The sequence below is a fragment of the Macaca fascicularis genome, chromosome 15, assembly GCF_037993035.2.
Source record: "Macaca fascicularis isolate 582-1 chromosome 15, T2T-MFA8v1.1".
NCBI lineage: Eukaryota > Metazoa > Chordata > Mammalia > Primates > Cercopithecidae > Macaca > Macaca fascicularis.
Window position 1 is genome coordinate 127603395 of NC_088389.1, and position 12144 is coordinate 127615538.

The 12144-nt window shown below is 50.0% G+C and overlaps 1 protein-coding gene across 6 annotated transcripts in view; it reads left to right on the plus strand.

Moving 5' to 3' along the window:
- The window catches only part of PTCH1 (patched 1), a 76117-nt gene extending 64412 nt beyond the window's left edge, over positions 1-11705 (plus strand). For 4 of the 6 annotated variants that reach the window (XM_065530877.1, XM_065530876.2, XM_065530878.1 and 1 more), the window contains 5 exons: positions 1264-1406; positions 5252-5351; positions 5861-6115; positions 7711-8260; positions 8777-11705. In XM_065530877.1, the coding sequence (XP_065386949.1) occupies positions 1264-1406; positions 5252-5351; positions 5861-6115; positions 7711-8259 (1047 nt within the window). In that variant the 3' untranslated portion in view covers position 8260; positions 8777-11705. Of the gene's footprint in view, positions 1-1263; positions 1407-5054; positions 5071-5251; positions 5352-5860; positions 6116-7077; positions 7532-7710; positions 8261-8776 lie in introns of those variants that run through there. The other 2 variants (XR_012424953.1, XM_074018004.1) reach the window with 2 other exon arrangements.
- The last annotated feature ends 439 nt before the right edge of the window (positions 11706-12144 follow it).

Genomic DNA, 12144 nt, shown 5'->3' on the forward strand with positions numbered 1-12144 from the left:
CACTACAGTCTCTAAACTCCAGGACCTCGAGTCCAAGCCATTTTCAGTATTCTCATCCTCCGTGTGAAACTGCATTTAGAGTTGCCAGTCACTGCTCTTTTGAGGTTTGTAAAATGGTGGAATAAGGCTGTGAAGAAGTTTCTTCTTCCACGGATGTCTTCGGGAAATCAGTGGGTTCCCGTTCATTTGCTGTCTTGGTAACACAGAAGCAGCGTGTGACGGGGTCATCACGACGTGGCCCTTATGGCCTCGTGGCCCAAATACGACGTAAGGCAGCATGGCTAAAAACCCCGCTGGTGCCTTCTGCCAGGAGCCGAAGGCAGCCATACTGACCCTAACGTCTTTACCAGCTCTGAAAGAGTAGAACCTGCTTGAGAGAAAAGTATGAAAACTCTTAGCACACCTTTGTATATTGGTATTTTTGCATCTGTTAGGGAGAACGACCGTCTCAGTCCTTCTGCGGGTAGGTAAGGCGTAGAAACGCATCCTGCCAAAGACACCCAGCGCTCTCCTCTCGGCGTAACCCTGAACAGCCTGAACTTCAGAGAGAGCTTGTGCCAGGCTTAACACTCCCTGCAGGGGTCACACGTTCAGGCCAACAGTCTCATCTTCCAGGATTTACTCTGCAAAGTTCCCATTAAGTATCAACAGCATTCCTGGCCTGGAAGAGCTTTAGGACTGCAGGAGAGACAGGGATGTGTCCACACAGCATTCGAAAGGGCTTGATTCAAATGTACAGTCCTGTGTATTTCTTGCAATACTCTCATAGTGCTTAGATGTGTACTACAAACACAGCCTGAAACAGCGACAGAAGGTCTCACCTCTGCATAATCGTGAGGACGTGTGTGTAGCACCCAATGACTTGGGACACTGAGCTAAGCTCTTGGCCATCCAGTGCATTAGCCAGGATCCTGTTGCTGTGGGAATTGGAGGTCTCACCTGTGAGTGGGGTGAGATCATTTAAGCAGGGGAAACTTAGGGGTGAGTAGCAGTGAAAAGAAGGGGACATTTCTGTCCATTTTATATAGTTTTGGTTTTATTGTGTTCAAGATTTATGTCAACACCAAATATGACCCCGTGTCGTGAAGAGGTCGTCTTAGTTTAAGTCTAGATGTAGCTAGTTGAGCTTCTCTGACCACACGTTCCAGCAGCTGAAACAGCAAGGTGTGAGCAGTTCTGAGCGCTTGTAGCATTTAGAACAGAGCTGAGCACTTACCATATGAAGTCCAGGAACCTGATCTTGTGAACATCCTCCTTGCACAGGCCTTTCTGACAGCCATCGGTGACAAGAACCGCAGGGCTGTGCTTGCCCTGGAGCACATGTTTGCGCCCGTCCTGGACGGCGCCGTGTCCACTCTCCTGGGAGTGCTGATGCTTGCGGGATCTGAGTTCGACTTCATCGTCAGGTAAGCAGGCGTGTGCAAGGAGACATGTTTTAAAAATCATTGTTATTGGGCCGGGTGCAGTGGTTCATGTCTGTAATCCTAGCACTTTGGGAGGTCGAGGCAGGTAGATCACAAGGTCAGGAGTTCAAGATCAGCCTGGCCGAGATGGTGAAACCCCATCTCTACTCAAAATACAAAAATTAGCTGGGCGTGGTGATGCGCACCTGTAATCCCAGCTACTCGGGAGGCTGAGGCAGAGAACGACTTGAACCCGGGAGGCGGAGCTTGCAATGAGCCGAGATCGCACCACTGCTCTCCAGCCTGGGTGACAGAGTGAGACTCCGTCTCAAAAAAAAAAAAAATCATTATCATTAACTCAGGCGATCTTGGTTGCTTATTTCCTTCTGTATCTGGTAGATGGCAGCATCTCGTCACTGTGACTCTGCTTTCTTTTGAATTTGTTAACTTAGAGACACTCAGAGGTATGAAGACAGGCTCTCTCTAGAGCTCTCTTGGGGAATGTCTTGGAAACAGAAGATAAAGGGTTTGGGCCTGGCAGCAAGGACAGTTCCACAGCTTGAAGCCAAAGGATCACCCAATAGGTGGCCCGATACTGGTGTCTCGGGTTAGAAACATCGGTAGAAAGAGATGCCAGATTTGACCGATGCTCCCTCTCCTTCAAAATGTAGGAAGGAAAGCTTAACAATACCTAAATTTTTCACCTGACTTTATTCTAAGAAGTGAAAATGATGTGCCCAGATTTCATATTCGAGTCCCCACAATTAGGAAGCGTTCAGCATTGGACTTTGGTGTCAACTCTTGGGAATCTAAGCCTAGTTTGGATCTCAAGGCAAGTCATTTCCAGTTGATTTAATTAAGAATATGACTTTGTGAAGTATAAAAGAACAGTGAGTTTTCCTTCTGAAAAGAATTTGAGAACTGCAGAGGAGGAAGCCACTTGCTGTTTTGAGCGGCCTCCATAGCTTTGTGAGGGAGCTGCTCTCGGATGGAACCTGCTGCTTTATGGAGCGCGAAGGCCAGAATCCCCCATAAGTAAAAGATAGTCCAGGATTGGAACCGTGACAGGGCACAACCAGCTGTGAGAAGCGATGGGTTTGTTTGGCTTCGGTGCTGGAGGTGGCGTGTGCGTCAGAGAGAGAGAGACGGGCTTCTCGTCTTCGAGTAAAAAGAAGACGGTTTCAACTAGAAGTTTTAGCCAAAGTCTTATTACGGGAGAAAGATGAGTCCATGGGTTGGCCTGTGGCAAAGCCCGCTGGGCGGTTTGGCATCGTGGAGGCTGCCTTCCTAGAATGAGTGCCAAGCTTGCTTGTTGCAGTTTTTGCGTAGAGTGATGGTGAGGTGGGATCGCTGTAGACCAGCGCTTCTCACACCGATGTGCTGAGGAATCATCTGAGGCTAAGTGCAGGGCTGATTTCGGGGGGCAGGGGGCGGGAGGCGGGGTGAGGGCTGGGTCTGCATCTCCAGCTACCTCCCTGCAGTGTCCATGGAGCTAGACTTCTCAGCACAAACTACTGCTAAGCCAGCAAGCCAGTTCCTAAATTCCTGTTTGCCAATACCAAATAGATCGTTGCCCAACTGAGTTAAATGTTTTGGTCTACGTTTTATTTATATTAGTTCTTAGTTTGATTTTAGCTTTTCCTTTGTTCTTAGTATCCACTTTTTCAGGCACTGACGTATTATCGCTATGATATAAAAGCCCAATGTCAAGTAGCGTTTCTTCTGCATATTTACTTTCTCATTTAACACAAATATAACAGGCCGGGCGCGGTGGCTCACGCCTGTAATCCCAGCACTTTGGGAGGCCGAGGCGGGCGGATCACGAGGTCAGGAGATCGAGACCATCCTGGCTAACATGGTGAAACCCTGTCTCTACTAAAAATGCAAAAAATTAGCCGGGCGAGGCGGCGGGCGCCTGTAGTCCCAGCTACTCGGGAGGCTGAGGCAGGAGAATGGCGTGAACCCGGGAGGCGGAGCTTGCAGTGAGCCGAGATCGCGCCATTGCACTCCAGCCTGGGAGACTAAGCGAGACTCTGTCTCAAAAAAAAAAAAAAAAAAAAAACACAAATATAACAAGCACCTCGTAAGTGCCATTTGCACAACAGCAAATAATGGGGACCCCCATATCCCTCTGTGTAGCTTAAGGTCTTTTGGGGGCAGAGACGAGTTCACAGGCAAAACCAGGGGAAATGCACGGTGTGCTGTGGTCTCGTGAGTTTACAGGAGGGTCTCACTCAGCCTTGTGGGGGACGCTGAATGAGGAAACTGAGCCTGAATTAGAGCCCCCAGCTGGAAACCTGGCAGCCAGAATCCCAGCACTCTCCTGTCACCCGGGGTTGTTCCCGCCCAGAAATATCAGGGTTCCTCTTTCAAGCACTTAAAAGGGCTTCCCATTTTCTAGAACGGGATGGATTAACCTGATGAAGGCCTCACCAAGGTCAAATACATGAGCAGACACTGTATATGCTGAGCCGTCAGAAACCTAATTGGCCTGTTTATGCTTCAGCTAGATGGATGGGATGCAAATGTCTTAATGTGGCTGCTGATACGTGCCCCAGCCGAAAGTTCCAGCAGTTTACATTAGACCAAGACACTGGCTGCTTGGCTTTTACTAATGCAGTTCAGAAGTTTTGAGTGTTTACAATAGCTGCGAGGTATTTGTATTTTTGCAGGGATTCTCTCTCCTTTCATCTGATGTCAAAACATATATAGACACGGCAGCACTGGTTGCCTGTTTAATTTTATGAACCAGAGGACCATTAACAGATAGATATCTTGCCTTCCCTCTTCCCAGAACATCCTGATTCTCTCCCCCACCCCAGCCCACTTCCATCCGAGTTGCCCCAGAAATCATTAGTTCCAGAAACGCATCCCTGCGTGGAGTCCGTGCCCTCCAGCCGTGCAGAGTGTCCGCCAGCAGCTGTCCCTGGCTGACAGGTTTACCTTGGTATTCATGAAGGATTCCAGACCTTAGCCCTCAATGGTGGGAAAGCAGAACTACTTGTGCACTCTTCTCCTCTGCCATGGTGCTGCGGCCTTTATGTTTGAATTGGCTGACGCAAAACAAGAGTATTCAGAGATGCTAAATTGTTCAACAAAAGATTGGCCGGCAGAGCAGCCCCGCCATTGTGGAGCGCCCTCGCCCAGCACAATGCCCCGGCTCCCACAGATTGGGCAGCCTTTTCTTTGCAGAAAGCTGGTTCCTGTGTTCTAAAAAGGTTGCAATTGGAGCTATTTGGTAAAACTGGAACTCACAGAATTCTAGGCAGAAAGTTGTGATTAATGAAAGCCCAGGGAAAGCCTTACCTGATACGCTAGAGACTTAATTAGAGATTCTGCCGTAAGATGCAGAAGCATTTCACAGTGGATTAGCAGCCTGCAGAAGGGGGCTGCTTTTCCTCCTGGGCTAAATTGTTTAAATTCTACACCCTTCACTTCATTTGTTTGCTTCTGCTGGGTTTTCATGAGCGGGGCCCCTCGGCATTGTGTTTGTGCTTTCAGTCTGCCCAGCCATTCAGGTCGCATTCCATATTTTTGTGTTTGTGTAACACATTCATAAATAACATTACATGCCATCAGAGTTCAGCAAATTAACAAACTGATTTTTTTTTCTTCCCTTCATGAACTAACACTCTGGGTTGTGGAATGTAGTCCTCAAAGCCATAAGGTAAAGAAACAAAAACAAAAGCTCACCTTGTGTTGAATGTGAACTGCGGTTGGATAACAGCCTCTTCAGCGGGTGGGTTTCGGTCATTTCTGGCGTTGCCGTGCTGCTGTGTCGGGCACACGGAGGGTGGCGCGATCCACCCTGTCACAGCGCCTGTTCCCGTTTCCTCTCGATCTCCCAGGTATTTCTTTGCTGTGCTGGCAATCCTCACCATCCTCGGCGTTCTCAATGGACTGGTTTTGCTTCCCGTGCTTTTGTCTTTCTTTGGACCATATCCTGAGGTCAGTAGTGACACGGGGACGTCCCACGTGTAGGCCAGCTGAGTGCTGTGTTTCCTGTGCCGCTCTTCATTTCTACACTTAGCTGCCTCCCCACTTGCTGGTCGTTCTTCAGGAAACATCTGGGGCCTGTCTGTTTCCTCCTCGGTGTGCCGGCTTTGAGGGCTGGAGGGCGGGTTTGGTTCGGTTCCTCTCAACCAACCCATTGCAGCCTGGGTCTTACAGATCTTTGTACAGTAAATGAAGACTTTCCCCTTGAGATACATAATCGGACTTCACAAGGGTAAAAAGTACACATCCCACCTTTCCAGTGTGGAGCAGAGGACAGTTCTGCTCCAGCTGCGGGACCGAGGATCCTCCAGGTGGTAGAAAGGGGGAGGCTAATACGGCACAGTGCGCAGGGCCCCAGGGCAGAGGACAGAGGCCCCTGAATAACACCGTGCTTTGAACCCTGAGCGTGGCCAGCAGGTAAATGGACAAGAACCCTTGTAACATGGAATCCCCTTAAATAGGTGTCTCCAGCCAACGGCTTGAACCGCCTGCCCACACCCTCCCCTGAGCCGCCCCCCAGCGTGGTCCGGTTCTCCATGCCCCCCGGCCACATGCACAGCGGGTCTGATTCCTCCGACTCCGAGTATAGTTCCCAGACGACAGTGTCAGGCCTCAGCGAGGAGCTTCGCCACTACGAGGCCCCGCAGGGCGCGGGAGGCCCTGCCCACCGAGTGATCGTGGAAGCCACGGAAAACCCGGTCTTCGCCCACTCCACTGTAAGTGGCCCTGCGGAGCGGGGGGGTCTTCCCGCCGAGGTGGTGGGCCCGGTGGTCCAGCGGGCTGCTGTCCGCTCTGCGCGGCACATCACGCAGGCGAATGGGATGCAGAGAGAAAGTACAGGCCAGGTCAGATCACAGGAGACGGCCAACGTTCAACTCTTCTCAACTATAAAAATGCCGTCTTCCTGTGGTTTGATCTCATACAGGACAAAAAAGGGGCAGGGCCAGTAATGTCACTGCACAAAGCAGTAGCATCTGTCCTGTTCGCGGTGAGGACATTTGGGCTTCAAAGGCCAGAGATAAAACATTCTTTGCCTTTCCCGCCCCCCCCTTAAGGTGCATGTCATTTGAGTGATATTTTCTAAAACTAGTAGTATTTTTATTGCCCGCAGAAGTAAGGTTTTTTTCTTCTCTCATTTCTGTTAGGTTTCATTGCCCTTGACACAACGTTCGTTATTATTGTCTAAATACTTGACCGTAGCTTTTGTGGCTCCAAGCTCATGTTCCAGGTGGCAGGAAAGAGCAGACAGGCCGAGAACCACCCCTGAGTTCTTGGCCTTCAGTGATTCAGGAGGTCACCGGAGCCTGGGGGCCCCTCCTCGGAGGGCCAGGGACCTGGGTCCTTCCCTCCGCCCTGTGCTCCCTGGGATGGGCTCAGCCCCGAAAACTCAAGGAAGGCTCTGAGGCTCATGTTGCTCCACTGAGGACCCCCTGCTGTCCCTCCAGGAAATGGGTATTCCAGTCCCAGGCCAGAGCAGCCCTTCCGTGAAAGAGAGAAAGGCCAACCAAATAACCTGAATTGTCCTCCTCCTACCCCCCGTGACGACCCCGCTGAGCTGCAGTGTGAATCTGGTTTTGTTCAGCGGGAGCCTAAAAATAGGTACAAGCTGAACGACTTTGAAGTTGGTCACGGTCCTTTTGATTGATGTGGCCACTGTGTTGCTCTGTGCTTTGTATAGAGACGCAGAGACCAGATTCTTCACAATCAGATGAAGCGGGCTGCCCGCCACAGCCCTCCGCGGTGACGAGAGTGCCCTCTGCTCTCAAGGACGGGAGCCACCGGCCACACGTGGCTGGGAGCGCTTGAAATGTGGCCGGGGCTACCGAGGAGCTGGATTTCGGATTTTAGGTCATTAAAACGGAAGCAGCCACACGTCTGGAGCGGCTGCTGTGTTGGACTGAGTAGGCAGAGACAGTCCTGCCAGCGTCCGGCACTCAGGCCAGCCAGGGCCGCACACTTAGCAGCTTTGGGAGAAGAGCAGCTCAGGGCCTGCAGGACTGGACAGGGTGGGGGGGCAGCAGCTTGGATGCTCTGACCACAGCCCACATTTATGGGCAACAGCAGTACGTGTCCAGCCAGCTGTGTCAGAGAAGGCCTGGAAACAGGATGCAAACAACACGCTCCTCTGCCAGGTCCTGGAGGTTATGAGAAGAACGGGCTTTTCTTTTGTGGGTGGAAGGCCCCCATGGGCTCCCCGGGGTCGACTGAGTCTTTGGTGAAACCCAAGGAGGGAGGTGTGGGAGCTGCGGGGACCATGCCCAGCCTGGGGCAGACCCTCCCCACCCTTCTAACCCACCCTTGCCCTCTGCAGGTGGTCCATCCCGAATCCAGGCATCACCCACCCTCGAACCCGCGACAGCAGCCCCACCTGGACTCAGGGTCCCTGCCTCCCGGACGGCAAGGCCAGCAGCCCCGCAGGGACGCCCCCAGAGAAGGCTTGTGGCCACCCCCCTACAGACCGCGCAGAGACGCTTTTGAAATTTCTACTGAAGGGCATTCTGGCCCTAGCAATAGGGACCGCTGGGGCCCCCGCGGGGCCCGTTCTCACAACCCTCGGAACCCAGCGTCCACTGCCATGGGCAGCTCCGTGCCCGGCTACTGCCAGCCCATCACCACTGTGACGGCTTCTGCCTCCGTGACTGTCGCCGTGCGCCCACCGCCTGCCCCCGGGCCTGGGCGGAACCCCCGAGGGGGGCTCTGCCCGGGCTACGAGGGCTACCCCGAGACTGACCATGGCCTGTTCGAGGACCCCCACGTGCCTTTCCATGTCCGGTGTGAGAGGAGGGATTCGAAGGTGGAAGTCATTGAGCTGCAGGACGTGGAGTGCGAGGAGAGGCCCCGGGGAAGCAGCTCCAACTGAGGTGTGTGCCACTGACAAGGGCAGCCGAGGGACCTAGAGCCAGGCGGAGAGGAGGGCAAGGTTCTCCTGGGGTTCTCGGCATCACCGAGGGGCCGCGGCACTCGGGCACATCCCACGCTGGACCCCAGTGACCCTTTATCCCCAGAGCAAGGCTGATGTGTTGGAGTTTTGTCATCCTTGGGGGACCGGCCCAGCTGCACACCAGGTCTCTTCCCCTGCTGCTGGCCTGCGGAGGGTCGGTGCGGTGCCACAATGGCACCAACAGCACCACCTTTTACCTGTGCCAGTCTGTATGGAGGTGCATGCCACAGCGAATTGGTCACATGGGAACGCATCCGTGTAACCAGCCCCCAGATGAAGGGAGAGGTCACAAGCGGCCCTCAGGGACCCCTCAGGCCCACACCCCACTCTCGTGATTTCTAATACCAAGATCACTCCCGCCTGCTTTTGTACTTTATAAATACGGACTCGCACACCTCTTACTCTGTTCAACTTCCTTTTCTGTTTCCTTTTAAAGGGTGATTAAAATCTGAAGCAAAGAGGCCAAAGATTGGAAACCCCCCACCCCCACCTCTTTCCAGAACTGCTTGAAGAGAACTGCTTGGAGTTATGGAAAAGATGCCCTGTGCCAGGACAGCAGTTCACTGTTACTGTAACCGATTGTATTATTTTGTTAAATATTTCTATAAATATTTAAGAGGTGTACACATGTGTAATATAGGAAGGAAGGATGTAAAGCTATGATCTGGGGCTTCTCCACGCCTGCCCCAGAGTGCAGAGGCCACAGCGGGGCCTGTCCGTATTCGAGCATTGGGCTCCATGCCACAACCAAGCTTCATTAGTCTTAAATTCCAGCATATGTTGCTGCTGCTTAAATATTGTATAATTTACTTGTATAATTCTATGCAAATATTGCTTATGTAATAGGATTATTTTGTAAAGGTTTCTGTTTAAAGTATTTTAAATTTGCATATCACAACCCTGTGGTAGTATGAAATGTTACTGTTAACTTTCAAACACGCTATGCGTGGTAATTTTTTTGTTTAATGAGCGGATATGAAGAAAGCACGTTAATCCTGGTGGCTTCTCTAGCTGTCGTTGTGTGCGGTCCTCTTGTTTGGCTGTGCGTGTGAACACGTGTGTGAGTTCACCATGTACTGTACTGTGATTTTTTTTTTTTGTCTTGTTTTGTTTCTCTGCACTGTCTGTAACCTTTAGTAGGCTCTGACCTAGTCAGGCTGGAAGCGTCAGGATATCTCTTATTGCTTTGTGCTGGTGAGGGCTGGCCCTAAACATCCACCCAATCCTTTCGAATCAGCCCAGCAAAAGCTAGATTCTCCTTGTGTCCACGGCATCTCTTACGATCATTGGCTGCCATCCAGGACCCCAATTTGTGCTTCAGGGGAATAAGCTCCTTCTCCCGGATCATTGTGATGGATGCTGGAACCTCAGGGTGTGAAGCTCACATCAGTTCAGCATCGTGGGTGTTAGAGAATTGGGTGACATGCCTGGTGCTGAGCTTTGGCTGGGCTCTGAGAGTATGTACACTCTAAAAAGGTGCAGCATTGTGCCCCTCTTGCAACCAACATACACACGACCCCTCCCCCAACACCCCCAAATTCAAGAGTGGATATGGCCCTGTCACAGGTAGAAAAACCTATTTGGTTAATTCTTGGCCCACAATCACCCAGAAATGATGTTTTGAGTCCCTATAGTTTAAACTCCCTCTCTTAAATGGAGCAGCTGGTTGAGGCCTTCTGGATCCGTTTGCATCTTCTTTAAGCGGTGAGCATGCTTTGTGGTGGTGCAGAGGCAGGCCTTCTGTAGGATAAGAGCTCCAGAGGGGTTCTTCGTGCACCAGCGTTTAGGGTGCGCACTTCCTAAATAAATCCGAACATCGTCTCCATGCTTCCCGTCATTAGTGCTCTTTCAGTGTGATATGGGAAAGCAGGTGGGTAGATACACCCCATTGAAGGATGTAGGCAGGGGCAGGTCTCAGCCAGGCATATTTTTAAAGTTGCTTGTGTACTGGTTCTCTTCTTTTGCTCTGAGGTGCGGGCTCCCTCACCTTGTAGCCAGAGACCAGCACATGTCAGGGAAGCACCCAGTGTCGGCTCCCCCTCCAAGTCCACACCAGCGCCTTGTTACGAGAAGTCAGAGGAAAGGGTGGGGTCCCTGCAGGGCTGAAGCCTGAGCTACTGTGAGGCGCTCACGAGTGGCAGCTCCTGTTACTCCCTTTTAAATTACATGGGAAATCTGAACGGAGAGGTAATGGGCCCCCAGAAATACCCACAGCGTAGTGACCTCAGACCCTGATACGCACCACGAAACTCTAAGACGCAGATTGGGAGCCGCTTGTGGCCGCTGGCTGTGTGTGTGTGTGACTCTGCTGGGGACCCTGGCCACCCCCTGCTGCTGTCTTGGTGCCTGTCACCCACACGGTCTGCTGACCTCACACCCAGCTCTGCTCAGAAAACGTGTCCTGCGTGGAGGAGGGACGATGCGAAATTCTGAAGTCGACTTCCCGCTGGCTCCTGGCGTGCCCTCGCTCCCTCCTGAGCCCAGCTCGTGGTGCGCCAGAGCCTGTGCGGCCCCTGATTCTGCACGGTGTAGAACTTCCTCCCATAGTCACATTGGCAGAGGGAGAACTGGGGGCTGGCAGGGAATTAGAATTTCTCTCTCTCTTTTAATAGTTTTATTTTGTCTGTCCTGTTTGTTCATTTGGATGTTTTAATTTTAAAAGAAAAGAACTTTGCTGATATTTATAATTTTGTATCATAAGAATGTTTTCCTCTACAGTATTTGTCATGCCAGTTTATAACAAAAAAAAAAATGCAGGGATTTTATTTCTATTGGAAACATTACAGCTATGTTTTACTTTTGGACAGAATTTTTATTTGTATAGAGTGCTTACTAATGTTAAATAGTTCAGAGTATATAACATTGACATTAAGGACTCATGGTAGGTTTTAGGGTAAGGAGTTTAAAGGAAATAAATATTCAAACTGGGTCTCATTGCCAATTTTGGTGGAAATGAGTTTGTGTCATTTCAATTACAAAGATAAAAGTATGCCATATAATTTATTTATATGAAGATTTATTTTTGTAGTGTACATAGTAGTCATCAAGTCTTTTGACAGAAGTATATTTTTAAAGAATTTATATGTGATGAATCCATAATGTCTGGAACTTTGCTGAGACATGAGTGGGGCACAGTTTTCATTGTAAATTACAGCAAGGAAAGAAAATGTTTACCAGTGTTAAGAGAGTCAGAGCAGAATGGATATTCATGCGATTGTCAAGTGTTTATTAGTTACCATTGGTGACCTAGCATGCTTCTCATTTCAAACCTTGGAAGGTGAAAATGTACAAACTCTCTAAATATTAATGTTCAAACACTGATAGAAATTCTAACATGAATAAAAAATAATATAACTTGTTGGTTATATCTTTGTTTGTAGAATGCTTTTTTTCCTTAAAATACTTGGGAGAGGCAGTCAGTGTTGGCGCCATCAGAAACTGTTGTTTCATCTTGCTGACCTTGCGACACTCTTTTTTGCTGTGTCTGATGGAGACAGTTTTATGTTTTTCTCCTTTTTGTTTTGTATAAATAGTGGGTACAAGCATAGCTCTGTTGCATGGATGTATTACAAAGTGGGGGCTGAGCTTTTAGTGTGACCATCATCCAGACAGGGTACACTGTACCCATTAATTCATTTCTTATCACCCAGCCCTATTTTTGTTTTCTCATACCAAGAAACTTCCTAAGTTAACCATCAAAATTAGTCCTTCTGTCATCTCTCTTAGCATACTTATTTCCCTTATGTGATGCCTAATAATGAGGGAACATAAAGAAAGCCAAATTCAAAGATGATCCTCATCAGT